The sequence below is a fragment of the Leopardus geoffroyi genome, chromosome B3 (genome assembly GCF_018350155.1).
Source record: "Leopardus geoffroyi isolate Oge1 chromosome B3, O.geoffroyi_Oge1_pat1.0, whole genome shotgun sequence".
NCBI lineage: Eukaryota > Metazoa > Chordata > Mammalia > Carnivora > Felidae > Leopardus > Leopardus geoffroyi.
In genome coordinates this window covers 31,216,879-31,244,659 of record NC_059337.1, presented here as the reverse complement: position 1 = coordinate 31,244,659, position 27,781 = coordinate 31,216,879, and the positions used below count along the sequence as shown (strand labels likewise).

Genomic DNA, 27,781 nt, shown 5'->3' with positions numbered 1-27,781 from the left:
CACAAACTCTCTTATCTTATGTTCTCCTAAAAGTCCATTTGTCTTTGCTAAAGAAATCTATTGGTTTTTCCCATTGAACCACTTCCCTCCACTCACTTTTCCCTACTAAGGTCTGTAAACCTTTACCTGTAATAGTTTAAGGAGGCTCCTACTTCCTTTGTTCCTTTGTTGGCTCCTGTATGCATACCAATACCCCTTTTCTCCTGTTAATTTGCCTTTTGTCAATGGAGTCCCAGCAACTGCACCTAGGAGGGTAGGGGAAACTTTGTTTCCCTCCCCTACAGTCACTAGTCCACATTGATAAGTGCAAGAAGTGTAAAATACACACAGGATTTCAAAGATAGCATGAGATAAAAGAATGCAAAATAGGGGCGCCGGGTTGGCTCAGTCGTTTGAGCTTCCGACTTCAGCTCAGGTCATGATCTCGTGGTTCGTGGGTACGAGCCCCACATTGGATTCTGTGCTGACAGCTCAGAGCCTGGAGCCTGCTTTAGATTCTGTGTCTCCCTCTCTCTCTGCCCTTCCCCCACTCACGTGCTGTCTCTCTCTGTCTCAAAAATAAACATTAAAAAAAAGAATGTAAAATGTATCATTAATAACTCCAATATTGATTACATGTGAAATCATACTTTGGATAAGTTGGGTTAAATAAAATATATTATTAAAATTAATTTCACCTGTTTTGTTTTTTTTTTTACTCTTTTCATGTCTACTAGAGAAACTTAAAAAAAAAAAAATATGCGGTTGGCATTATGTCCCTATTGGAAAGAACTACTAAATGTCAGGTAACCTTGTATCTTTGGGTTTGCTTTTACCAGACAACATCACCGGGCTTTATTAACTGAATGCTCTGCATCAGGTCCTGAACAGCTTCGGCAGGGGGCGGGTGGAGACGGGGGAGATACTGCGCCAGCCTTCGGGGAAGCTGCCAAGCCCCTCTTGGCTCTCAGCTCAGCCTGGCTGAGTTCTCCTGCAGTCCTGCCTCCACAGGACACTCAGGCCAGCAGAAGGCTGGGCAGAGGGCTCTGAGGACTGCCAAGGCTCTGGGAACTTAGGGAAGGAGCTTCATGCAGGGCAAGGGTTCAGAAGACAGTGTAGCCCGTGGCCAGGAACCATGGTTGGCCCTTGAGAGCTGTTCCCATGGCCAGGACCACAGACAGGCCTTTCAGCTGCCCCAGTCCCAGGCCTCACTGCCCAGCACCTCCTGGCCGTCTCTTAGTGGCAACAGAGCCTTCCACCAGCCTTGCCAGCACCACCTGGGTATGATGGAACAGGCTTCTCTGCTCTCTCATTCTCTTTGCCACCTCCCGGCCCCCAGGCTCTGCTTGATTAAAAGATATTTCTGATAGTCATTCAGGGGTACAGGTGGCAGTTTGGGGGAAAAAATATCCCAGGCTCAAAAAAGACAACTACAGCTGGTGTTTCTGATTAACAGCCCACACCTAGCAATTTGGAGGGATGGTCCTGCTTGGTATGACCCAGGTTTAACCCATGCAGCTGATACAAATGTGACAGCTTTACAGCCATGTAAAGCTAACCAGACCTGTACATAGTTAAACAACCTTATCTAACATTCCTGTTTCTTCTCCTCTATAAATGTGCTCATAATAATAATAGTCGACGCTCTTATCGTGCTTATTGTGTGCCAGGCACTGTGCTAGTAGCTTACATTGATGAATTCATTTAATTTGAATCCAACTAGATTTTAGGCACAAACAACAACCCTATGAGATAAGCACTATTATTTATTTTTATTTTTTACTTATTTTTATTTTATTTTATTTTTTTGATTTATATCCAAATTAGTTAGCGTATAGTACAACAATGATTTCAGGAGTAGATTCCTTAGTGCCCCTTACCCATTTAGCCCATCCCCCCTCCCACAACCCCTCCAGCAACCCTCTGTTTGTTCTCCATATTTACGAGTCTCTTGTGCTTTGTTCCCCTCCTAGTTTTTAGATTCTTTTTGTTCCCCTTCCCTTATGTTCATCTGTTTTGTCTCTTAAAGTCCTCATATGAGTGAAGTCATATGATATTTGTCTTTCCCTGACTAATTCCACTTAGCATAATACCCTCTAGCTCCATGCACGTAGTTGCAAATGGCAAAATTTCATTCTTTTTGACTGCTGAGTAATACTCCATTGTATATATATACATACCACATCTTCTTTATCCATTCATCCGTTGATGGACATTTGGGCTCTTTCCATACGTTGGCTATTGTCAATAGTGCTGCTATAAACATGGGGGTGCATGTGTCTCTTCGAAAGAGCACACCTGTGTCCCTTGGATAAATACCTAGTAGTGCAATTGCTGAGTCGTAGGGTAGTTCTATTTTTACTTTTTTGAGGAAACTCCATACTGTTTTCCAGAGTGGCTGCACCAGCTTGCATTCCCAGAGATAAGTACTATTATTATCCATTGTCCACGGGTGAAGAAACTGAGGCACAGAGAAGATTTTTTGTTTGTTTGTTTGTTTGTTTGTTTGTTTGAGAGGGACAATGACAGTGCGAGTGGGAGAGGGGCAGGGAGAGAGGGAGACAGAATCCCAAGCAGGCTCCACGCTGTCAGTTCAGAGCCCGATGTGGGGCTTGAACCCACGAAACCGTGAGGTCATAACCTGAGCTAAAACCAAGAGTCGGACGCTTAACTGACTGAACTGCCCAGGCACCCTGAGGCACAGAGAAGTTAAATAAACTTGCTCAAGGTCACACAGCTAGAAAGGTGCAAAAGTGGTACTGAAACCCGGCAGTCTGGCTTTAGTGTTTGTACTCCAAACCACTGCATTACACAGCTTCTCCCAGGATGCTGGAGGAATCTAGTGTGTTTTGTTTTCCTTGACTGGTTCCTTTGCTAAGCAATTTATGATAAACCTGTGGCATGTGCTCACAATCTAAAAACTGTCTGTGATCGGCTTTAACAGATTAAAAAATGATGAAATGTGACTGGGACCAAACTTGTGGGGAAGAAGAAATTCCTGGAAGAAAAAGATCGTTCTATCCTTCTTTGTCTGTTTCTCTACATGAGTGGGCAAGGGCACCCCGACTGAGAATGAGTGCAGCTTGTGAGAAGACAGACCCGCAGCCAAAGGTTGCTGTGGCCCGGGGTTGATAGGTACCCCCAACTTAGCAAACAGCCTGGGCGGAGCCCAGAAACGTGGAGCCATATCTGGTTTGCACGTATGGTGGGGGGGGTGTGGAGGGCTAAATCGCTTTGAATGAGGACAGGAGAACAAGGGGGGAAAGGGGGAAGGGGGACCTGAAAAGAAGATGCCAGCTGTGACCTGAGTGGGGTGTGGCAGAACAGGAAATAGCTGATGGGTTTGAAAACAAGATGGCCACTGCTTGTCTGCCTTGCTTGTTCTGAGTTGGGATGTTCATCTTCCTCATCCTCCTGACCTTTGGTCAAAGTCTAATACCAACGCTGCTTTGTGCCAGTGGGTACTGAGGGGCTGGAGAGAGAGGGTCCGGCTTGGGGAGCAGTGGGCCTAGAGGCCATGGGCACACGGGGAGCTGCTGGGTGGGAAGTCTGCCTGGAGAAATCTAAGTTGCTGCCATCCCCAGAGTTACTGGGGGGTCACAGGGTTCCTGCCAGTTGCAGGTTGGGCAGTACACAAGGGTGTCCAGCCGAGATGGTGTCTAGCCCCTGAAATCCATGCTCTTGCCCCCAGTCAGGTATCCTGGCACAGGGCTCCGTCTGCCCAGAGGGGTTCCTTTTCCGGGTCCATGTGGGCTTGGCAGCTGCCCTGTGGGGAGCTTCTGCTGACGGCCGAGGAATGGAGGAGGCCCCTCAGGTAGCAGCCTCTTGGGTCCCACACATAGTGTGGGTCCTGGGCTGCTGTTCTAGACCCTCCAAAGTAAGAGAAAGCCTCATTGGGCCTCCCAGGCCTTCCTTATCCTGACTCCTGATTCAGCCTCCCACTTTTTTCTGAGGCCTCCCTAGGCCAGCCTCCCCTGGGCAGTCTGTCTCTACAAGGGTATCCTGTCAGCGGCACCTCAAAGACACAGAGATGGGGCCCACGATGGGAATCCCTAGCAATATACTAGTATCAGAATTTGCTAACTAGAGTTTTGGCATTGTTTTAAGAAGTTAGGGGCGCCTGGGTGGCTCGGTTGGTTAAGCATCTGATTCATGGTCTCAGCTCAGGTCACGATCTCACAGTTTCATGGGTTCGAGCCCTGCTGACAGCATGGAGGAGTCTGCTTGGGATGCTCTCTCTCCCTCTCTCTGCCCCTCCCCTGCTCGAGCACGTGCATGCGCTCTCTCTCAAAATAAATAAACATTAAAAAAAAATTTTTTTAAGTTAGATCAGACTCACGATTATGTTCCTTTATCTATCCATTTATTCCTATCGTTTATATTAACCCATATACATTGCTTTTCTAATTTAGTGTCATAACATATCTTTAGGTATTTTTATTCCCAGATTACCAACGAGGAAACTGAGCTGGTAGTCAACGCCTGTCTGGATTGTACCAGTCTTCCAGCTCAGTAGGGGTGGGCCTGGGGCAGCCTGGGCTTTGGACCTTGAACTGAGGAAGGGGAGGAGGGGAGCTGGGTGTGCCTGCGGGCCATAGACCCACATAAGAGCCACACTGAGCAAAGAGGGGCTTGTGAAAGAGAATGCAGGTGGACCCCGCACAAAGATAGAAAATAGGGAGGGAGGGGACAGGGTGCTCCCAGGGCCTTGTGGAAGCAGGTGGAGGCTAGAGGGATGGGAAGCTGGTGGGTGCCCAGTGGAACTCGCCCTGCAGAGGTCTCCTGGCATAAAGTGATGGGGACTACCTTGAGGGTGGGGTGGGTTGCCCATGCCTGCTCCTCTGAGGTAAGCAGGAGGGAGGATTCCAGCTGGGTGAGCTGGGCCTTCACCCACCCCCAGGTGCTGTCTAGGGCAGCTGTCTGGAGGGGAACCAGCTCTATCCCTGGCAGGTGGGAGAGGATGAGCTACCAATCACAGCGCATGGTGCTTTTCATTCAAGACTTCCCACCTCCCTCCCCTCCACAATAAGAACATAAGAAAGGTTAGGGTGCCTGGGTGGTGCAGTCAGTTAAGCATCCAACTCTTGGTTTCGTCTCAGGTCATGATCTCACATTCGTGAGTTCGAGCTCCACGTCGGGCTCTGCGCTTGACAGCTCAGAGCCTGCGAGAGATTCTCTCTCCCTCTCTCTCTGCTCCTCCCCTGCTCTCTCTCCCTGTATCTCAAAATAAATAAATAAACTTAAAGAAAAATCTTAAAAAAAAAAAAACATAAGAAAGGCATAAGCCCCATTTTAGAGATGAGAAAGCAGGCCAACCATGTCCAGTGATGTGCCTGAGGTCACACAGAGTTAGGCTGGGGTGCAGCCAGGATGCAAACTTGCCTTTGCTGGTCTGGTGGAGGAACTTGGTGCAAACCCCAGAGCAGTGGGTGCCAGGAATGGGGTGCTGGCAGCAAAGCTGGAGAGGGGGGAGTGGGTGATTGAACACCCCCACCCTAAAACCCACCTTCCCAGCCCCTCCTTATTCGGAGCCAGGAAGGAGAGGTTAGTGGCCCTTTAGAGCTGTGACTAGTGGCTCCTGTGACCACACACAGAGGTCATACACACCCTGACCTAACAGGCCTGGCAGGGTGCAGCACACTGAGAAAGAAAGCAGATGAATGAATGAATGAATGCGGGAAAGAATGCATGAAAAGCCACGTCTGGAGGTCTGTCTGTGCACAGGGGTGCTCATGGGTGGACGTGACATCCTTCTCATCTGTCACAGCTCCTGTGAGTCCCGCCTTGCCAGAAGGCCTCCATTCCGGGTGACAGAGCACAGTGTTGGGAGTGAGGAACTCTAGGCTTGCTTGACTCCTGGATCTGCTGCTTCCTGGTGGTGAGACTTTGAGTAAGTCACTTCACCTCGGCTTCCCCCTTTGCACAACAGGCCTATGAACCCGTAGCTCGGGAGATGGTTGTGCATGCCAGCCCGCTAAGCTTCATGAGCTGTAAGTCTCTGCACTGGTATTATTTTCATTACAAGAGGAGTCAACAGCCCTGGACAGAGTCCACGGGCGGAGGGGTGGGGAGGAGAGAGGACAGGAAATGGGGAAAGGAGGAAGATAGAGGAGGGAAGGCTGAGTAGGGCTGGGGAGCAGTGCACACCCCGGGCAAGCCTGTGCTAGAAGAAGGGGTGCTCTTGCCTGTCCCGGGCCAGACAGTCCCCCCACGTGCATGGGCGCTGCTGGCTGCACAGCCCGGCTTGGGTCCCCCCGACCCCTCAGGTTGACTTCCTCCAGGAGTATTGCCCTGTGCCAGCTCAGGCTGCAGCATGTTCACAGCCTCACTTAGTCTGCCTGGCTGTCCCATGTCGGTAAGTGACAGTTATCCCAATTTTCTGCCTGTGTAAACTGTGCTTCAGGAAGGTGAAGTGACTTGCCTAAGGCAACACGGCTAAGGAGCAGCAGAGGCGGGATGTGAGCTAAGGACGGGCACCAATCTTCCCTGGCCACTCGAGCACAGCACGAGCACAGAGTGCGGGCCCCCTTCCCTCCAGTCCCCTGGCCCCAGGAGCACATTCCTGAGATCATTCTGCTCTGTGAGGCCTGTCTTGACTTGTCATGGGGTGGGGAGCCTGGCATCCTGGTGGAAGCAGATCAGGTCACAGTGACAGTCCCGGCTCCCCAGGGATTGGCTCCTGGGGGGGGGGTAGTGCTGTACCCACTGAACCCACTGAACCTGAGCATGGGGTCAGCCAATCAGGGAGCCCCTCAAAGTTCAAAGGGATGCTGGCCACCTGAGGGGCTGAAGGAGGTGGCTTGGTTCTGGGCAGGCCCTGCTGAGGGCAGTTCATGGAGAAAGCTGTGGTTGGGTGGGCCCTGGGGGCCATGTGGGCCCTTCGTGTCCAAGCCCAGCCCCATGTCTTGGGTTCATCTCCCACAGCCCTCGCAGCCTGGCTGAGCAGTGGACAAAGTCTCCCCAGTTCCCCCAAATGCCTTCTGGAACTCTTTGCCCTCAAGGGTTTCATGCTTCCACTTCTGGGTACAAACAGGCCAGCTGCCCACCAGACACAAGGAAACATGGAGGCTTCCCCTTAACTGAACAGGGCCACTGCAGGCCTTTGTCCCTATTAGGATTTTCCTGGTGTGTTTACTGGCTGTTGCCTCAGAATTGGGATAGGAATGAGGCCAGAGCTGGGACTGGGAGCCAGATGGGGGTGAAGATGGGCTGGGATGGGGGCAGAATCTTAGGCTGAGAGCCAGAATCTTAAAAGCAGGAGATTTTATTGGCAATGAGCCTCTGCAGGGTGTGTGCCTCTCCTGCTGCTGGAGGCGAGTTTCATGACTGACCACAGCGGGCCATCAGCCCCAGGTTGCCTCGATCTGCAGGCCTCCTCTTGTGGTGGGGCTGACTTCCTGACTGTCTGGGTCCCCTGTGCCTTTCACACTCGTTACTCAGGCCTAGTGTGCACTCCTTCCCCCAAGGCTGAGCGATGGGACGCCCACTCCTAGGGCCACTGCTGTTCTGAGTCTGGGAGAGGGAGATGAGATGTGGTTTCCCTGGCCACTCACTCCTACACCGTGGTTGGGTGCCAATGCCACCTGCATCCTACCCCCATAGCACTATTGCCCACCCTGCCTCTCAAATCCTCTCTAGACCCTGGGGGTTGTTACTCTCATTGTCCCTATGTTAGATGGAGGAACTGAGCTTAGTCAGGGGACATCTCTGCCTGCCTCTGCCCCCGGAGCCACTCCATTGTGCTGTGACCCCACACACGCTGACAGCACCTCACGACTTACCACCTACTTTTGTCTCTTGCAGGAGGCCTTCTCTGACCCCACCAGCCACAGGTCATCCTACCCTCAGCCCTCTGATATTACCCCAACTGGTTTTGCCTTCTTCCCTAGGGGACCTTGGGGACTTGGCTATCCTCCTACCCTTCCCCACTGCCCTGCCCATATCCTGATATCCTAACCAGCCAAGGGTTCCTGAGTAAGCAGAGCTGGTGAGGAGGTTTGTGTGGGTGCAGTGCATGGCCCTGGGGATTGCTGCGAGAAGCTGTGTCCTGCCTGAGGCTCCATTACTTCTCAGCTGCCCTACTCCAATCTCAGAGGGATTCTTCAGTTGGGTCCACTGCCCTATGCTGGGAAACCCATACTAGCAAGTGCTAGGGGGCATGTGTGAATGCAGGGAGGCCTGCTAGGACTTGCCATAGCCCTGGGCCCCTGAGGTCATGGAGACCTCCTGAAACCCCTTCCCAGGAGAGCTATTCAAAGGTAGACAGGCCTGATGAGGTGCTAATTACTGAGCTAATTGGAGCCTGTGTGAGCTACAGATGGCCTAGTTGACAGGACTTGAGGCCTGCAGGAGGGGAAGGGGCTGCCAGCAGAGGGTGAGGAGAGAGGCCCAGGTCCAGAGGGCCGTGTTTGTTCAGGAATTGTTGACTCACTAGCGCTGACCAGCTGCTTTGAAATGCAGCCCGGTCGCCTCTATACCTTGGCCCTGGCTTTCCCTCCACGAAAGGACTTGTCTTCTGAGGCCCTATTTGTTGGAAGGGTCCACTGAGCACTTGTCAGGGGCAGACTGCTCTGCTCTGGGGACCCCTCAAGGAGAAGGGAGCCCCCCCCCCCCTGTCCTGGGGCCTCCAGGCTTGCTGCAGCCCAGGCAGACACTGGGCTGGGTGCTGTTGGAGGCTGCCTGTGAAAATAGAAGTGACATCATTGAGCTGGGTCATCTTTGAGGGGTCTGGTCTCACCCATGGCAGGCCCTGACTCTTTCTGGAACTTGGCCTGGGCCCCGTCCCGAGAACAGGCCTGTGTGGCTTCCTGAGGGGGCTGGAGAGCCGGAGGAGATGAACTCGTGTCCCGTGACCACAGAGACCTCCCAGATTGGGGATGAGACTGGCCCCAGACAGAGGGCAGGGGAGTCAGTAAGGCGACTTGGCTGCAACCAGAAAGGCAACAAGTAGGACCCGCCTCCCTCGCCCAGATCTCAAATGCCCTGCTTCACAGCCCACCTGCAGAGTGCAGGTGTTCTCAGCACCCTGGAGCTAGGGGGCACTCTGGCCTCAGCCGGGCAGTGTGTGGCTGTCACTCACGTTGGCCTAGGTATCTCAGCAGACCACAGCTCTGGCCCTGGCTCCCCATGGCTCCTGTCCACATTCTGCATTCTCTCTGGTCTCCAGGCCTTTATTTGGGCTGTTCACCCCACCAAGCACCCCCTCTCTTCTCGCTGCCTAGTGAGGTCCTCCCCACTCCGCAGGCTCTGGCTCCCTCTGCATCCCAACTGCTGTGTGACCTCCTGCTTGACCCGCACCCACAGCCCCTGCTCCTCCACATCCCTCCCCAGGCCCAGGACCCACACTCAGGTAATCAGGAGAGACAGCTAGGAGGCCAATGCCCCAGAACTAAACAAGAAGATGGGTACGAAAGGCCTTTGGTATAATATTGGTTTAATAACATGATAACAATTGCTCCGATTTTATGAGTCCCTACTTCTGGGCCAGGCATTGTGCTTGGAACTTTCTGTACATACTTTCTCACAGCAACCCCCAGGAGCTCTCTTATTATCTCCACTTTCCAGTGAGGAAATGGAGGCTCAGAGAGGCCATGCAACTTACCCAAAGTCATACAGCAACTTAGTGATAGTCTGGCAACTCCAGTCATTCCCCTCACAACGAGAGGGGGCTTGTTGTTGTTGTTATTATTATTATTATTATTATTATTATTATTATTATCTTTGCCAACCTGTTTCCTTCCCTCTTTCCCCTCCCTCCCTGCCTGTTATCCTCTATCTGGTGAGTTTGCATCATTACTAGAGCCTGTGGGTCCAATTAGGGGACCTCCCCAAGGGAGCTGACTGAGGCAATCCCTGCCCCGAGGGGGCCTCCCTGAGCCAAAGTTTTAATTAGCCGTCACTGCTCTTCCTGAAACTCTGACCTGCCCACAGCTACACCAGCCCAGCCTGGCGTTGTGGAAAGAGGCGGGACTGGCATCTAACCCAGCGGCCGGGTGAAGCCACGCCAGCAGGGCAAGGAGGTGTGCCTGGGCCCCTGTCCCACACAGCTCTCCAGGTCTACCTCAGCATTACCTCATTTAATCCATTAAATGGATTAATAAAATAAACGGATTAAGTGACTTAATCCATTAAATGGATTAAATAAATTAAATGCATTAATATTTGTAAAGCCCTTAAACCAGTGCCCTGCTACATAGTAAAGGGCTATATGAGTATTACATTGAAAAAACAAGGCAGGAGGGACAGGGGGAGCAAGGGGCAGGGTGAGGGCACAAGACTATTCTTGGACTTGAGGATGGCACGTCCCTGGGTCACCTGGCAATGCTGAGTGGCCGGTGCATGGGCTGTCAGCATCTGTAATGCTTGTCCCCCATAACATGAGAGGCTTGGGGTTCAGAGGAAGGGAATGAACAGGTATGGAGAGGAGGCTACGTGACAGGCACTGCTTTGAGCATTTTACATCCTGCACGCTGCAGGGTTAGCATCTCATTCTACAGACGAGGCAACCTAGGCTCAGACAAGGAATTAACATGCCCAGGGCCACACAACCATTAAGAGGCAGGGAAGGATTTATGAGGAACTTGGGTGGCTCTGTCGATTAAGCATCCAACTTCGGCTCGGGTCATGATCTCACGGTTGGTGGGGTTGAGCCCCATGTCGGGCTCTCAAATATAAATGAATGTTAAAAAAATTTTTTAATAAAAAAAAAGGCAGGGGAGGATTTAAACTCAGGTCTAAGCCCTGTACACTGGGAAATCTGACTCCTCTTGTCCCCCACCTCAGGCCACAGGGTGGTGGTCAATAAGCCCAACACGGCTATACAGCCAGTCCCTCTCTGCTCCCACTCAGCCTCCCCTCAAGCTCCGAGAAACTCTGAGTATGAGTGTTTGTGTGGAGGACCATGGAGGGCCTCGGAGACCCCTTTCCTGGGGCTGGGCTGTGAGTCTAGGCTGAGACAATGACAGGAGTTCTGAGGTTGCAGAGCTGAGGCCCCACCCCCACCCCTCCCAGGAGCAAGAGGCCTCCTGACCGTGACCCTGGCCTGGCTGCACGCCTCCCCCTCAGCAGCAGCGGCTGTGCCAGCCTCAGCCAGAGCCAGCCCTCCCGACGCGGTTGCCTGGTAACCAGCCCTAAGTGACGGAAACCCCAGCAGGCCACTAACGAGGGGGCAGCACCAACCACCTGGCCCAGACCCCACTGCCCCAGCGGCTAAAGCTAAGGGAAGGTTTCGATGGACAGTCCCCCGGCCCGGCCTGCCCACGGTAGGAGGGGATGTGCTCTAGCACTGGGGGAGGGGGCCTGGGCAGGGCCAGGAGGAGCTGTGTTGGCAGCCCCCCAAGACCTTTGAACTGGGGAGCTGCGGGAAGGTAATTCCCTACGGAGGCCGAAGCGAGACAGACACTGGGCAGGAGTCAGGGCTGTGGGTACAGCCCGCCCAGGCCTAAACCACCATCCTGGAAACAGCTGTGCTGCTTTGCCCAGGGCACAGAGGTGGGGGAGGGGATCCCCAGAGAGAGGCCCTGGATGGGGAAAGGAAAGGAGGTGATTAGGGAGGCTGGCAGAAGTCCAGGCTCCGGGTAGGTTGCAGCCTCCTGCAACACTGAGGGGGAAATGCATCAGCCTCTCTCCTTTTCACTGGTCCTCCCCCTCCTCTTCTCACACCCCCAGCTCCAGGCTAGGGGCCTCCAAGGAGGGGGCTGCAGGCAGCCCAAAGCTCAGGTGGAGCTCAGCCAGGTGTTTTTCCATCCTGGGTCTGGGGATGGAGAGGGAGGCGGGGGGGGGGAGGCCGCGTCAAAACAAGAAGGAAGCTGGTGTGCAGACTGGACAGGCTTTCAGGAGACCTAGGTTCAAGGCCCGCCCACCCTAGACCCTGGGCATGTGGCTGCCCCTCTCTGGGCCTCAGTGTTTCCTTGTTGAAGTGGGCTTGGCAGCAGACTGTTGCTGGTCTGAGGTTTGGTGTCATGGGTCCCAGGAGGCTGAGAGGGGACGTACAGGGGCTTTATGGGAGCTTTCGGCTGTAGGGGCTCCCTTCAAGCCCTCATCTCTGGGCCCAAGGAAGTTTTTCTGCTTTTCTTCCCTTTCAGATGAGCAGAGCCCTGCTTTACCATTAGACCTCCACTCCCTAACCATGGCCAGACTCCACCCGCTGCTGGGCACTAGAGTATCAGCATTCAGGCAGACCCAGGCCCTGCCCTGGAAGAGGTCCCTGCCCAGTCTAGCAGGGAAGCCAGGTTTATAACCAGGCCGTGTTAGCATAGGGAACTGAGGCTAGGCTAGGGCGGAGTGGAGTTTGCAATGCTGTGAGGCTTCAGAAGAAGCCCAGCCTAGAGTTCTGGAAGGCTTCCCACAGGAAGGGGCCTGAGCTGTCCTGAAGACCAGCGGGAATTAGCAAAGAAAGAGCTGGACAAGCAGCAGAGGCCAGTGCTCTCAGCCCAGGAGAGCGTATTCTAAAGCATAGAGGTATGCCCCAGCGAGGCCCTGAGGCTGGCTCTGGGGGCTCTAGTGGTAGGCTGGTTGGAGGGGGCCAGTTAGGAGGCAGGCAGAAGCCAGAGTGAGAAACTGGATCCTGAGGGTACTGGGGAGCCATGGGAAGCTCCAAGCTGGGGGGTGACGGGGTCAGGTGTGGGCATTAGAAAGACCTCTCTAGAGGTAGGAAGGTAATGTTTCCCACTGCTTACAAAACCAAGCCAGAACCCCTCGTCCCCCTGCCCCCCCCCGCCCCGCCCCCGTGGCTGGGCTCTGGCACAACCAGAATGGGGGACCCTACACAGTACCCTATTCTTCAAGCCTCTCTTGGGCAGCCCATCCCTACACAAACACACGTCACACTGAAATGCCACAGTCTGTTTCACATCTGTCTCTCTCAGTGCACTGGGAAACAGCACTGGAAGGAAGGATGGGAAGGATGGTTAATCCACCCTGACTGTTAATTAATCAAAGTGCTCCCCGCTCCCCTGCAGTAAGGTCCCAAAATTACTGTGTGTGGGCTTTTTCTGTCTAGCTAGTAGGCTGGCAGGCACAGTCCTCCAGAGGGGCCCAGTGAAAGCCCATCTCCCTTTCCTGGTCTTTGGGATTCCCCTCTGAGAGACTCTGATTTCCTCGGGAGGTGGAGTGGGGCTCCTCTGGAATTTGGGGGCTTCCCACTCCCTGCTCACCTGGTAGGACAGCAGGTTACTGCCTCCCCAGCGGAAGGAAGCTCTGGCTTGCCAGCATACCCATGGGAGGGGCTGAGCTCACTCTGATGAGATGCCTTGACCCTGCCCCTCACCCCAGGTCCTATCCAACCCAGACTCCCTAAGATGGTGTGAGTCCACACTGATGGCTGCTGGGTCAGTGCAGCCCTCAGGCTTTGTGTGGGTGGGTGGCAGAGAGTTTCTGACCACCAACTGTACCTGAGCCTTTGCTCAGAATGGTTTGGGGTCACAGTTCTTCGTGGGGAGTCCCAGCTCCTCCATTTCTTGGCTCTGTGGGCAAGCCACTTCCCCCTCCTCCTCTAGAGCTACCACTGGTTAAGGTCTTACCATAAAGCAAGCTGTGAACTCATTGGATTTGCATGAGCCCTGTGACATGTTCTCATTATACCCATTTGATGAGCAAACTGAGAGGTTAAGGGGCTGCCTTAAGGTCACACAGCTCGGTAAGTCAAACCTGTTTGCCTGTTTTTCAGACCCCGGCTTCATATGGTTGTTGTAAGAATTAAATGAGATGCGTATTAAGTGACCAGCACAGGGCCATGTGTCAAGTAGGAGCGCCTTGTGTAGCCCACCCACCAACACTGAAATATTCCTCTGCTAAGTGGGAGTAGGAAAGGGATGAGGAAGCAGAAAGGGCAGACAGTGCTGCAGCAGCAGTCCAAGGGCCTTCCTGGAGGAGGCAATGTGTATAGTTGGGTCTGAAAGGATTGGAGAGAGCACTGCTGTGTGTCTCAGGGAAAGATGCCATACTTCTCTGTTTCTCTGCCTGTAGTGTGGCTGCGGACGCCACATCTCCCTCCTCTGGGGTGAGAAGAAGCTCCTCGGAGGAAGGAAAGAGATTTGTAAATAGCAAATGTGGCCTCATTAGAGGGAACAACATTATTAATAACTGTAGGTACAGCTGAGGTTCGGGGAGGTGACCTTTTACCTCACCTTCCCAGAGAGCCAAGGGGGAGTAATCAGGGGTGGGGTACAGGAGGAGTGTGTGCCTGTAGAGCCTGTGCAGACCTGGTGGGGGGAGGGGGGGAAGCTGGGGGAGTGTGAAACCTCCCTTCCAGACTTTTCTATGCTACTTTTCTTTGTTTACCCCACCCGAGAAGCCCACAGAAAGACAGGCTGCTCCCTTCTCTGCTTTTGTTAACACTGTCCCTTCCAGCCACAACACCATTTCTCCTCTCCACGACCACAGCCTAATAAACACGTGGAGGCTCCCAAGGCAGTCACCTTGTGTTGATTACCTTCCTTCATCCATGGGACACCTGATAGCGGCTTTTCTTCACAGTCTGCACATACATGACCCCTGGGGTAGAGAAGAAAAGGACAAGGTTGGGGCCTTCAGGAGTTCACAGCTGATACCCTATAGAGCTTTTTACCATTTATAGGCAATTTCCCACACTGATTTTGTGCAACACTCACCTCAGTCTGTGAGGCAGATCTCAAGGTTCCCATTTTGCTGATGAGGAAATTGAGGCTCAGAAAGTAACAACAAAGTGGCTCCCAAGTTCCCTACCGTGTCCTTGCTTTTGTAGTGCAAGGTATTTAAGTGATGCTGAAAAGGAAGGGGCGAGATACTGATTAAGGGGGCTGCTGTCTTTGTGGATTAAGGCAAGACTCAGTGGGGCTGCAGAATCTTAACTGGCCCCTAGGGTCTCACCAGGCTCATCCCAGCCTAGGTGGGTCCCACTCGGGCTCAGAGAGATTGGAGAGAACATCGGGTGAACTGAGCACACAACCTGAGAGTCCTAGCTCCTAAGAACTGAACCTCCTGCCACCCCTTAGCCGCAGGGCAGAGGTGAGAGAACCGGGTGTTGGGCTAAAGAACAGGGAGGGGAGTGCAGAGGTGGTGAGGAGCAAGAGTGGGGACGAACAGCCTGTTAACGGGGGCCTGGCCAATATCCCCAGTTGTCACACACAGGTGCACCTTCCTGATGCCAAGGTGCAGGAGCCAGGAGATCTGAGTTTTTAGCCCAACCTGCTGTGGACCCTTGGGAGAGCCCCAAACCTCTCTGATTGTCTGCTCCCCAGTTCTCTCCAAACTCTATTTCTAAGGACCCTCCAGCTCTCAATGAAGTGATACTCTCTCCCCCTCCCCGCCACCCAGGTGACCTCCACTTCCTCTTCCCTTTCTACCTCTAGTGTCCAGCCCCTCCTCCTCAGCTCCAGCTGCTTCCTGACTCTTGGAACCTATGGCCTCAGGCCTGCTTTGCCCTCTGACTCAGGCAGCCCTGACCTTTGGGATCCAAGCAGGTGGCCTGGGTGGTTTTGCCCCATGAACTTGCTCTGACCTTTGGCATGTCCACCTGCCTCCCCACTCCTCCACTGCACACACCTGTCCCCAGTCCTTGCACAGCCCAGGAACTGTGAGGGACCTGGTTTCTTTCGAAAAGGTAGCAGCACTGAGAGGCTTCACATCCAAAATCAGATGGTTCAGAGTCAGGGCAAATGGAGACAGCCGGTGGGCCTCTCCAGCCCCTCTCTCAGCAACATATCATTCCTGTCTGGGAATGCTCCACCCCATCCCACCTCGCAGGCTTCACATGCTCAGACCTGTCTTACTGAGGGAGGTTTGCCAAAAAGGTTCAGAGGTGCCCACTGAGGCCACTTCGTAACCCCCAGCACCCTCACTTCTGGCTCATTACGGTGATGGGGAAATCACCTCTTCCTCAGATACATGTGGTGCCCTAACAGGGATTGACATATGTTGGTCTGGAATTTGCTCTCACTGGCTGCACTGAGATTGAGGGACAGACTAAGGAACCCTTCTCCAGCTCTCTAAGGCAACTAGTTAGTACTGGCCAAGGGAACCGGAGCACCTACTGTGTGCCAGATATCTTAATACAACCTCTTCTAAGCCTTTACAGCACCACCACTATGATATACTTCGTTTTACTAAAATAAGGAAACTGACGCCCAAAGAGGTCAAGTGGCATGCACGAGGCCACGTAGCCAGAAAGTGGCAATGAATGAATGATCTCACGGAGTGACTGCATGAAGGTGTGTGCTGGGCGCGCTGGGCAGCGGTTCGCGGAGTGCGGTGGATACAGACGGTGCACAGCACGCGAGGCCGGGGCCGGGTAGGGCTGGCCGCCGGAGGCCCTCCGCACCCCGGGCCCAGGGGAACGTGGGCTCCCAGAGGCGCTGCCGGGCTCAGCCTCCACCACGCGGGCCGCCCCGCCCCCGCTCCGCCCCCAGCCCGCCCCGCCCGGGACCGCAGACGGCGCCCAGCGGCGGCGCGAACGGCCGCGAGTAGGGTGGCTCCGAGCTCGGTGCTCACCGCGACTTCCCGCTCAGGGCCTGGCCCGACAAGGACCCGCGGCCTCCGCGGCGCTGGACGATGCGGTCGCGGCCCCGGGCAGCAGCGGCGGGAAGCCTGGCGCCCTGCAGGTACGAGCTCGCCCGCTCCGGCGCGGAAAGTTGGGCCGAGTTTGCGGGCGGCGCGTGGGGAAGGGGCGGGTGGCGCTGCCCTAGGGCGCCCCTACCGGCCGGCCGGCGCATGGAGCGCCCCAGGCCTGGGCAGAGGTGCGGCGGCTCCGGGCTGTGGCGGGCCCGGGGCTGGCGGGCTGAGGGGCAGGGGGCGGGCGGCTGCTCCGACTTTCCCCGAACTTCGAGGCTCCCGGGGCCCGGGAGCGCCCCGCAGCTCTGGCAGGGCTCTGGCGCCAGATCCGGCGAGGGGCCGGTGAGGAGCAGCTCCGGCAGGAGCCCTTGGGCCTCCCTCGGGGCCCCGTTCACGTGGACTGCCGGGGCGGAGATGAGGGGGCGGCGGGGGGCTGGGCCTGGGGGACCGCGGGCGCGGAGGCGCTGCAGGGCCCTGGACGCGCCCTGCTGGGACGGGACGGCCCTGCGGTTTCCTCGCTACGGCTTGACTCACCCTCTGGCCGCAGCCCAGGCTGGCGGGATCGCCCCGAGGCGGTGGCTGCCCGAACTCTGCGGCCAGGCCGCCCCCTGCGCCTGACCTCCCGCCAGTCTTTGGGTGTAGGTCCGTGGGCATGGGTGCACGGGCCTTCTTGGGGTGCACACGTGTGCCGGGCCCCAGCGAGGGGAGAACGCAGTTCTGAAGGGGCGTGTGTGCAGATGTGGGCCGTGCACGTACTTGCAAGCACGGGTTTGCATGCGTGGCTGCGGCCTGTGTAACAGCCTGCTGGGGTGCACGTGCGCCCCAGCGCCAACGGGCAGAGCATGGGGACACGCGGAAGCCGCGGGGTCAGGCGCGGCGGCAGCCCCAAAGCCAGGTTGGCCGAGGGCCCCTGGCACCACGGTTATGGGCGGGGCAGGTAGAAGAAAGGTGGTGGAGGCTGATCCTGAGACCCTTCCCCCTCCCCTGGAGCCTGGGCCGCCCCAGGTTCATTTGTTCACGTCAGCAGGGCCCAGAGTCTCAGCTGGGGGAGGTGTGAGAACCCCGGGAAGGGCCTGGTTCAGCCCTCTAGGGGAGGCCAGACGCTGGTCATAGCCAGGCAGGATCACTGTCTTATTCCTGGTCTTTCCCACCGTCCATGGGCCTTCCGGAGAGCAGCTAGGAGATGGAAGAGGGAATTGTGCTCCAGATTCTGTTTGCTTCCCCTGATGCTTGTGGGGGGGGGGGGGGGGGGCGGTCCTTTTCCTTGTCCCTGCCCTAGGCCCTGGCCGAGGTTGATCCTCCCAGCCCAACTCTAACCTCAGTCAGCAGACAGCTTGGTGGCCCAAAAGATGATGTGACCCTGCTCCTTGTGGTCCTGCCCTTCTCCAAACAATCGCTTGCCTCCTTAGTATGTGTGTGTGTGTGTCAGGGAAGAAGGCACCTACATTTTGGCTACTGTCTTGAGTGGGGAGGGGCCTTCTACTGGCAGGAGGTCAGGTCAGCGCCATACCCTTCATAATCCTCCACTGACTCCCCAGAACCCTCATCTCTCCCCTAAAGACTCCCGAGGGTCCCCGGGGGGCTTTGCCTCTATTGGCTGAGTCCCAGGGTAGAGGGGAGGCTGTCTCAGGAAATCTCCAGGGCAAAGGGCACGCAATGGGCACAGCCCAGGAGAGAAGGACTCCTGGGATTGGGATGGGTGTGCAGCAGGTCCCAAGGGGCATGTAGGGGTGGTGAGACCAGAGCCAGCACTTAATTAATCCAGAGCTATCCTTGGGCGGGGAACGGAGCCTTAACACCCCCAACACGGTACAACTCCTTGTAAGTTTGCCGTGCAGCTGGTTGGGGTTTTCTCTCTGGGATGCAGATCTCTGTCATAGGGCATTGCTCTCAGTACCGTTGCCCTGACGCCCCTTCCTGTCTCCTAGGCTGGCCTGAGGTGTTGGGATTCTAGCCAGGAGATGAGCCAACTTTGTGAGAGTCCTGCCGGGCTTCCTTGGTGCAATTAAGCTAGGATAGGAGTGAGCATTGGCCCTCACACTACCCTTGGCTTTTCTTGCCCCCAAAATGTGCTGGTCTCACTCTGGGCCTGTGGCTGTCATTGGCCACTAGCCAGAAGGGAGGAGAGGGCTGGGAGAGAGGGCTGGCTTGGCTTGTTAGTGATAGAAACCTGTGGCACCTGAACCATGGCCTAATCATAACAAGAGTGAGCTGATTCATCCTTTCTAAGCCACTGAGTGTTTCGGAGACCAGGGTACTAGGAGAGGTAGAGGCAGGGCAATGTGGCCTTAGAAGACTGACCTTAGATGACCCTTCACGGATCACTGCGTACCTGCTGCCTTGATGCTTGACCTCTCTGGGCCCGGCTCCCAATCCTTGCTTGGCCTTGCTTCAGGACTTTAGTCTTGTTCTGGCATTCAGTTTTTCTATCGGTACAGTGGGGGTAGTTGTCAGCTAGCACTCTGTGGCCCCTGGGGACTCCTTCCCTGGACAGTCACACCCTCCCACCTCCCTACCTGCTTGTCCCTGGTGCTGTGCTGCCCTCATATGCCTTGGAATACCCAACTGCAGCTTAGGGGCTGGGATGCACACAAGGCTGTCCTTCTGGACACTTTTGGGACCTTCCTGCTGGTGTCACAGCACCATCTACTGGACAGCCTTGGCTCTCCAGCTGGGGGCAGGGCCTGTACAAAGCTGTGCACCCCACTGCCTCTCCTGGGGGAATAGGCCTACCCTGCGAAACCAGGCCTAGTGTCTGTGTCACTCTGGGCTGAGGGACCTGGGTTCCAGGCTTAGCTCTGACATTTTTGATAAGACTGGCAGGTCAAAGAGTAAGAGCTAAAGAGTGTCTCAGGAAGTCTGAATTCACAGACAGTGTCCAATTCCGCATCTTGGCTGCAGTGGGCACCTTGAGAACCCTATAGCATCTGCAGTGAGAGCTATAGTGGGAGGTAGGAAGCCTACCTCTTGTCCCATCTCCTTTATCAGTGACGTTGGGATGAATGGGTTTCATCCCAATATGGGGAACGGGGGTAGCCAAGTGAGCTGATCCTCAGACTGTGCTCTGTAAAGTCTGAAACCCCAAGAAAGGGGTCTTGGGAGTCATGTGGAGAGAAGCTGAACAGAAGGAGGCTCCTGGGATGGGGGTGGGGAGTATACATTGGAAATCTCTGTGTTGTATGACTCATGCGTTCATTCATTCATAGTCTTTATCGAGCATCTACTAAGTGCCAAGTTCTTAGGTGTGGCAACAAGCCAGTGAGAGCAGCAGTCCTCCGTTGCTTGTCTGGAACCCGTTCTGACAGCCCCTCCCTTTCTCTCTTTCTCTCTCTCTCCCCCAGGTCAGCAGTTGAGTAGCTGGGGCCCCTGAGGGCTTGAAGCCTTCACAGTGATGGCGGAGAAGCGGCCACTGGGGACCCTGGGGCCTGTGGTATATGGCAAGCTCCCCCGCCTAGAGGCAGACTCCGGACCCGGGCATAGCCTGCCCCCCTCTGCTGGTAACCAGGACCCCTGCAGCTACAAGGGTGCCTACTTTTCCTGCCCTATGGGGGGTGCTCCCAAGGCAGGGTCTGAGCGGTTGGCATCCTGGACCCCATACCCACCCTTGTACCCTACCAGCGTGGCAGGACCCCCTCTTCGGACAGACAACCTATTGACCAGTTGCCTGCTCTACCGCCCGCCAGCAGAAAGCTCTGAGAAGGTGCAGGACTCTGGCCCCGTTGAGCTCCTGCCCTTCGGTCCCCAGTCTCATTCCTACCCAGGCCCACCGTTGGCGGCCCCCAAACCTGTCTACCGCAGCCCTCTGTGTTACGGGCTCTCGACTTGCCTGGGCGAAGGGGCGGTGAAGAGGCCACTGGATGTTGATTGGACAATGGTGACTGGACCCCTGTTACCCCCGGCTGACCCGCCTTGTTCACTGACCCCAACTCCTGGCAAGAGCCAGTCTCTGGATGGCACCTTCTTGCGTGGGGTGCCGGCTGGGGGATCTGGCAAAAACTCTGTGGGCTTCTCCCCGTGTCAGGCATTCCTGGAGAAGTATCGGACCATCCACAGCACGGGCTTCCTGGCCTCCAAGTATGCGGGTCCTTACTCTGGGGACCCCAAGCAGGCATTGTCTGAGGGACCCCCAAGTCCTTGGACCCAGCTGGCCCAACCCTTGGGGCCAGCCTGCCAGGATACAGTGCCCACCCACTACCCGCACCCTCACCCTCCACAGGCCCTGCCTTGCCCACCAGCCTGTCGCCACCCAGACAAGCAGGGCAGCTACAGCTCAGTGCTCCCACTGCAGCCTCTGGGAGCCCACAAAGGGACTGGGTACCCAGCTGGTGGGCTGAGCAGCCCCTACCTGAGGCAGCAGGCAGCCCAGACACCCTATATGCCCCCAGTGGGCCTGGACACTTTTTCCTACCCCTCTGCCCCGCTCCCAGCACCCTCACCAGGCCTCAAGCTGGAGCCACCTCTTGCTCCCCGGTGCCCGCTGGACTTTGCTCCCCAGACACTGGGCTTTCCTTATGCCCGGGATGACCTCTCTCTCTATGGGGCATCCCCAGGGCTCGGAGGGACGCCACCTTCCCAAAACAGTGTGCAGGCTGTGCCACAGCCCGGTGCCTTCCAGCGAGGATGCCAGCCTCTCCCTGCCAGCCAGCCATGCCCAGAGCCCGGAAGGCCTGCAGAGAAGCCGGTGCGGGAAGCAGAGGAGAAGATGTGGCTGCCCAGCTGCAGGAAAGAGCAGCTCCAGCCCCAGCTTGATGAACACCCTGGAGCGCCCATTGTCATCGAAGATAGTCCGGGCCCTCGCACCCCGCCGGCACTCCCAGCCTGTGCCCAGGAGCGCCAGTCTCTTCCACAGAATCGGGGTACGCTGCCACCCAGCTCTCCGCCCATGCCTGTTATTGACAATGTCTTCAGCCTGGCCCCCTACCGTGACTATCTGGATGTGCAGGCACCTGAGGATGCGGCCGAGCCTGACTCAGCCCCTGCCCCCAGGGAGAGCCCTGCCAAAGGCTGTGGGGAGCCCCTGCCTGCCCGGGAGACCCCTTCAAAGGCACGATGCTCGCTTCGAGAGGAGGTGGCGCTGGACTTAAGTGTGAAGAAGCCCATGGCAGAGGCTCCAGTCAGGGTTCCTAGTCCTGCAGCACATGCCAAGCCCCCGGCCCTGGATGCCCCCGGTGTGGGAAACACGGTCTCGGATCTGCCTGACCTGGAAAAGGTAGTCCCAGAGGCACCCGGGGCGCCAGCGACTACAGAGGCCACCCCTAGGACCAACTTCCATAGCTCCGTGGCCTTCATGTTCCGAAAATTCAAGATCCTCCGGCCGGCACCCTTGCCTGCAGCCGTGGTCCCATCTGCGCCTACCCCGGCCCCTGCGTCTGCCCAGCCTGTACCCACGCCCACATCTGTGCCCCTTGGTCTACAGATTCTCAGCCAGCCCTTGCCCGTGGCCTGCTTCAACCTGGCGCTGCCCAGTCCTCCAGCTGTAGCCATGACGTCCCCGACCCCAGCCCCTGCTCCGGCTCCATCGCCGGCCCAGGCCCCGACTCCGGCTTCTACCCCCGCCACGGCGGACTCCCCAGAGCAACACTTTACAGGACTGCATGCGTCCCTGTGCGATGCCATCTCGGGCTCGGTGGCCCATTCCCCGCCCGAGAAGCTGCGCGAGTGGCTCGAGATGGCCGGGCCGTGGGGCCGGGCAGCATGGCAGGACTGCCAGGGCGTGCAGGGGCTGCTGGGCAAGCTGCTGTCACAGCTGCAGAGCTTCGTGTGCACCCAGCAGTGCCCCTTCCCCCACGTGGTGCGGGCCGGTGCCATCTTCGTGCCCATCCACCTGGTGAAGGAGCGGCTCTTCCCACGGTTGCCCCCCGCTTCCGTGGACCATGTGTTGCAGGAGCACCGTGTGGAGCTGCGGCCCACCACGCTGTCAGAGGAGCGGGCGCTGCGTGAGCGGGCCCTGCATGGCTGTACCTCGCGCATGCTCAAGCTGCTGGCGCTGCGCCAGCTGCCCGACATCTACCCTGACCTGCTGGGCCTGCAGTGGCGTGACTGTGTGCGCCGCCAGCTGGGTGAGCATGGGGCAGCCCCAGTAGCCACCGGAGCTGTGTGAGCGAGTGACAGGTGTGTGGGCTGTGTGAATGGTCACGGCTAGGGGCTGAGGGATGCCTGGACCTTGGAAAGGGCAGGGAGGCCCAAGAACTCATGCTGGGGAGGGGGCTGGCCATCCAGGGTAGGCTCTGTGGACCCCTCACCCCCACCCCCCCCCCCCTCGCCCCAGCACCGAGAGCCTTCACAGCCTCCTCTGTAAGCCTCTGAGCATGCCAACCGCTCTGTCCCTATGGAAACTTTCTCGGCTTTCCCCGGTGCAGCACCTTTCCAGATTCCCTCCTCCTCCTCTGCTGTGCCTTCTCTGGCTTTGGTGCAGGCTTCTCCTTTGGGTTCTAGGGCTCTGACCAGTCTGTGTTCTCTATCTGAGGTCTTTCCCCACGGTGTCTGTGTCCCGCCCAGCTTCCCTTCTGGGCTTGGGCCGCAAAGAACTGAATGCATGTTGGCCTGTTGCACCTGATGTCTGTCTGACCCTTAACTCCTCCCAGACCCACGCTCCTGAGCTTCCCCCTAAGTCCTCTGCCCCCCGCCTTCTCCATCTCAGTGAATGGCACCTCATCCCTGAAAGTGGGCAGGAATCCCCCGTCCCCTCCAAAACACTGTTGCCTTTTGCATGTGTAGTGTTTCAGTCCTCCCGCGTATTTATGGGTAGTGCACCCATAAGTCCGAGCAGTGTTTTGTGGTTTGCTTTTCCCCTACTAAATGATGCCTTGTGCATATTGTTCTTCAGCTCACTCTTTTTGTGTCCTGGAGCATCATGTGCATTGGTGTGGGTAGCTTGGCCCCGCTCTCGGGAGCTGCTGTGGTGTTTCATGGTGTGTACACTCACTTCTTCGGCCAGGACTTTGGGGATGGTGCCAGGCGGTGTCCATCATGGCCTCTCCTGCATGTGGCATATTGAGGCCTGAGGCCTGTGACCCTCTCGGTAGTCTTTCTTCCCTTGCTGCTCCGCCATCCCTGCCACCAAGCCTGTGTCTGGGCTGTGTCTCCACAGGAACTGTTTCTTGTCCCCTTGCCGTGATGGCAACCTTGGCCTGGGCCCTTACCTTGTCCAAGTTTCAGGTCAGGGTGGAGAAGACCCTGAGGCAATGAGGCACAAATGTGGAGCTTGGGGTCTGGGTGACAAGCATTGCTGTCCCCTGAGCACTTAAACAGTTGGGACATTTGCCCTAATGGGTGCAAAGACCGTCTTGTTTCTGTACAATTGGGCTGTTAGGCCTAGAGAGGACAGGGCCGTATTTCCTGGACAGCTTGCTGGGCAATGGGGCCCAGGCACTTCATAGTCCCCTCCTGCTCTGACTGAGCCTGCTGGAATCTGGGGCATAGTGCAGAGTTGACTGGGACCCAGCGTCCTGCTGCTGGCTGGATTTGGCATCCCAGTCCCCACTCCCTCCCTGGGCTGTGGGTCCTCCCCCGATCCTTGGGGGGGTCCACCCTTCTGTGGGTGTCCTTAGTGCTACCCTGACAGCCTCCCTTACTAGTAGGTGTGTTCTTGGTCAGAAGCCCCCTCCACCCCCCTTCTGTCCCCTCTGCTGCTTCCTCCACTCCAAGCTCTGGGGTGGTATGATGGAAAGATGATGGTGCTGATGTATATAGCAGGGCCCTCTCTCATACCTCAGTTTCCCTGCCTGTACAGGCCAGTGGTTCCTGGCCTGTTGGCCCCTTTCCTTTTGTTCTTGCACCAGACACTTCTCCTGAGCAGTACCCTCATCAGACAGAGCTCTGGTATCACCAGGGGAGAATCACACCCTTTGGTTTGGTGGTCTGGCCTCCAGCACGTGTGGGGAAGGGTCATGATGTCTGTGACCCTGCTGGGGGCCACCCAGGCCCGAGCAGAGCGGAACCACTGGTTTAGGTGGCTGGGAGGCCAGGAGATGGGACCTAAGGGTGTTGGGGTCTGCAGCCTGACTGTGTGTTCGTTTTCCAGGTGACTTGGACACTGAGGCTGGATCTGTGCCCTCCTCAGAACCCACCATGGCCAGAGATGAGCCAGAAAGCCCAACCCTGGCCTGGAAGTCACCTGCCCCCAAGGCCAGGAAGCCGGGGAGGAAGCCACCAACCCCTGGCCCGGAAAAAGCAGAGGCAAATGCTGGGGAAGGGTCCCGCGGTGCCTCACCTACCCCTGCCACCAGCGCCAGCCCACCTGGCCCCACACTAAGGGCTCGCTTCCGCAACCTGCTGGAAACTGCCTGGCTCAATGGCCTAGCACTGCCCACTTGGGGCCACAAGGCCTCAGGGCCGGATCGGCCCGTGCCCCACCCACAGGTGTTGGGTGGCCAGAGCCATCACCTGTAGCACTGGTTGCTGTTTGGACAGCTGCTGTGTGGGGGTCACTCTGTACCCTTATCTTGTAGGCCAGTGGCCCAGGGCCATCAGTGGATACACCCTTGGAGCTTCTCCAGCTCTTGCTGCCCCCACTGGGCTGGAGACCCCGCTTTTAACTTGAGGGCCTTCGTTAGAAAGAACTACTTCCTGTTTTTTTTCCTTAGAGAAAATGTGTGGGCTTTGGAGCTCAACAGACTTGGGCTTGAATCCTGGCTCCTGTGTTCCTTGCTGTGTAACCAGGCAAGTCACTTCCTTCCTTGAGCTCCCAGTTCTCCATTTGTAAGATAGGACAACGCAGCCTACCTCACAGGGTTGTTGTGGGGTGATGCCTGACACGCACCCATTAGGGTTTGCTCTCTGCTCCCTCCCCAGGACCGGGGCCTAAATCCCAGCCGGGGCCTGGAGTAGGAGGCTAAGGCAAGCAGAACCTTCTTCTAGAAAGTCTTTGTGTGTCATGAGACTTGGTTATTGTACAGTGTGTATGACTTACACTTTCTAGAGTCATCCCCAGGAAAGCCTGGGGCTATACCCCCTCACTTGGTGTTGGGCCCTGACCCCCCAGCCTGGAGCACTCTGGGGAAGCCTGCTTCTTCCCTCCTGCACTACAGGGGGTGCAGGGATACAGCCTGGGGCTGACATCCTTGTGTGTTTCCCCAAGAAGTTGTGTTTGCTAGAAGTCATGCAGCTGCAGGGACTCAGGGACTAGAAGAGACAGGCTGAATGACAGCTCAGTCCTGGGAGGTCTCTGAAGATATGGACTGGGGCCCCTGGCCCTCCCAAGCTAGAGCCCCATCCGTCATGCCTGCTATGAGTTACCTCCTTGCAGAGTGCTAACCTGAGCCAGAGGCTGGCAGGCTGGGCCCTTGGCCTGGCTAAGGTTTGTCATAAGGCTGTGGGCCCTGGAGGCAGGCCATTAAACATTAAAAGCAATTGGGTTGTTTTTGGACCTGGGGCCTGGCTGTGTGTTTGGCGGGGCGTCCACAGGTTTAATAGGCCATCATCAGGTGCCTAGTCCTTAGCAGTTCTCCCTGTTCCCAGCCCAGAAGGTGCCAAGGCTCTCTGGCACCACTGTGCTGGCTTGCTCTGGCCATGTGGGTCCTTGTCACACCCACTGGGCAGCCACTTCCTTGCTCAGGGAAAGCCCGTCCCCTTGTGGGTCCTGGTGGTTGTTGGTCTATAGCACACCACCCGGTGAGAAATGCTAGTCACCACACACCCCAGCACCAAGGACATGCCCACCAAGGTGTACTTCATCCTTCACACGTGAGCTGGTGTGGGGAGACCCAGCACGCCCTCCAGAGACCCTGCCTCTGCTGGGATCTTCCTGCAGAGGTTCGTCCTCGGGGCTGCTGTGGTGGTGTCTCACTCCATCTAGACCGGAGGCTGGTCTACTAGGGCTGGTCAGACCTGCCAGTGTCAGTCCTAGTGTTGGTGAGTCTTTCCTGAGCCCGGCTACAGGATCCCTCCTGGCTCTGCTTTGCCCCAATGGCTGAGCCCAGGCCTGTTTGGTTAGGCTTCTCTCTGACTCGGGTGGCCTCACTAGGCAAGACGCTAGGTGCGTCCCTGGCCTCAGTTAATAAAAGGAAGATGGCACTCAGGTGAGCCTCCAGCTTGAGTGAGGCCCTGCCTCCTGGCTGCCCCACTTGGGGCTCTAACCCAGTACAAAAGGCTGAGGAGCCCAACCCACTAGCTTTGCCACCTTCAAGGTAAGTGACGGGGCAGCTTTGTCTCGGAGCCGGTGTTTTGGAAGGAAGAGAGCAGAGCTATGCCTGACAAGGGGATTATGAAGAATCCCCCCCCCCCCTCCCTTGGTAATCAGGTGCTTCCTGCTCTGCCTTGTTCTCACTAAAGGGGTTGGGGTGAAAGGGCTGGGTCTCCCTAAACCCCCACAGGGCAGATGGAGCAAGGCCCAACCCTCCTGCCTGAATGTGCCTCTTCTGACCCCACAGTCCCCCTCCTAGAGTAGTGTCTCCAGCCCATGGGCTACCCCCTAGCCCGGCCCGCTGCCCCTTCAGGCCCAGCCGCAGCTGAGGAAGGCTACAGGGACATCCCAGCCAGTGAGCACCAAGCCCTGCTGCAGGCTGATCTCTGTGCACTCCAGACCTCTTCCCAGGCAGTTCCTTCAGCCCCCAGCCCAGCCTAGTGCCCCAAGTCAGGGGAAGATCCTGCAGACCCCCTCCTATCTCTAGCAAGACAAGCCCCTGGACTGAGGCTGGCAGGGAGGTGGGCTCTTCAGGGACATTGTTGCCTCCATGGGGACCCTGACCCTGGGTGTTCTAGCTGCTGCCCCTCAGAGGTGCCTACATCTGTAGAGCGATCCATCCCATTTAACACTCCCATCCCAAACCCCCTGCCTCTGTCCCAGAGGGACCCAACTCCCAGGCTCTGTGTCTTCTTGAGGCAGTGAAAGCCTGGGCTCCTGGGAAGAGGGTGCTGGCTCCCTTGGGAGAACCTTGAGAGGCCCCTCCTATGATTACTATGACTGGCAGGGGGTCCCTTGCTTCTTTCTCCACTAGCCACCAGATCAAATCCTCTGTAGACCTCTTCTCAGATGGAGGTGATGGGGCCAGAGAAGGCTCCACTCCTGCCTCTAGTTTAGAGCCTGGGACTCCAAGCTTGGCAACTGCTTCTCAGACCCTATAAACCTCCCAGACCCAAGCATCCTGTCAGAAGAGCCAAAGCTTCAGCTCAGCACAGAAGCTAGAGGCTTCTGTCAGCCTCTGCCCTTCCATTGAAGTGCCCTTGGGTTTGGGCTTGCTTGCATCCACTCTGAGTGGGCAAGAGATCCTGAAGAAAGCCCCTACTCCGAGAGGCCTGGGTCCCCTGACAGACTTGGGCCCTGCCTGCCTCCTCT

The 27,781-nt window shown here is 56.6% G+C and overlaps 1 protein-coding gene across 4 annotated transcripts; it reads left to right on the top strand.

The window, feature by feature from the left end:
- The first annotated feature begins 767 nt into the window (after window positions 1-767).
- On the top strand, window positions 768-25,873 carry CB3H15orf39 (chromosome B3 C15orf39 homolog). 4 transcript variants are annotated; one of them, XM_045449040.1, is made up of 3 exons: window positions 768-785; window positions 19,848-22,565; window positions 24,530-25,873. In XM_045449040.1, exons 2-3 carry the CDS (start codon window positions 19,898-19,900, stop codon window positions 24,895-24,897), a joined length of 3,036 nt encoding a protein of 1,011 aa, XP_045304996.1. In that variant the 5' UTR covers window positions 768-785; window positions 19,848-19,897; the 3' UTR covers window positions 24,898-25,873. The 4 variants fall into 4 exon arrangements, with proteins under 4 accessions (XP_045304996.1, XP_045304997.1, XP_045304995.1 ...); XM_045449041.1 differs by lacking the exon at window positions 768-785 and adding an exon at window positions 11,223-11,240; XM_045449039.1 differs by lacking the exon at window positions 768-785 and adding an exon at window positions 16,445-16,556.
- The last annotated feature ends 1,908 nt before the right edge of the window (window positions 25,874-27,781 follow it).

Coding starts and splice junctions, on each gene's coding strand:
- CB3H15orf39 (XM_045449040.1), top strand. CDS start 19,898: ATGGCGGAGAAGCGGCCACTGGGGACCCTGGGGCCTGTGGTATATGGC. Junction 22,566..24,529: donor CTGTGTGCGCCGCCAGCTGG/GTGAGCATGGGG, acceptor TTCGTTTTCCAG/GTGACTTGGACACTGAGGCT.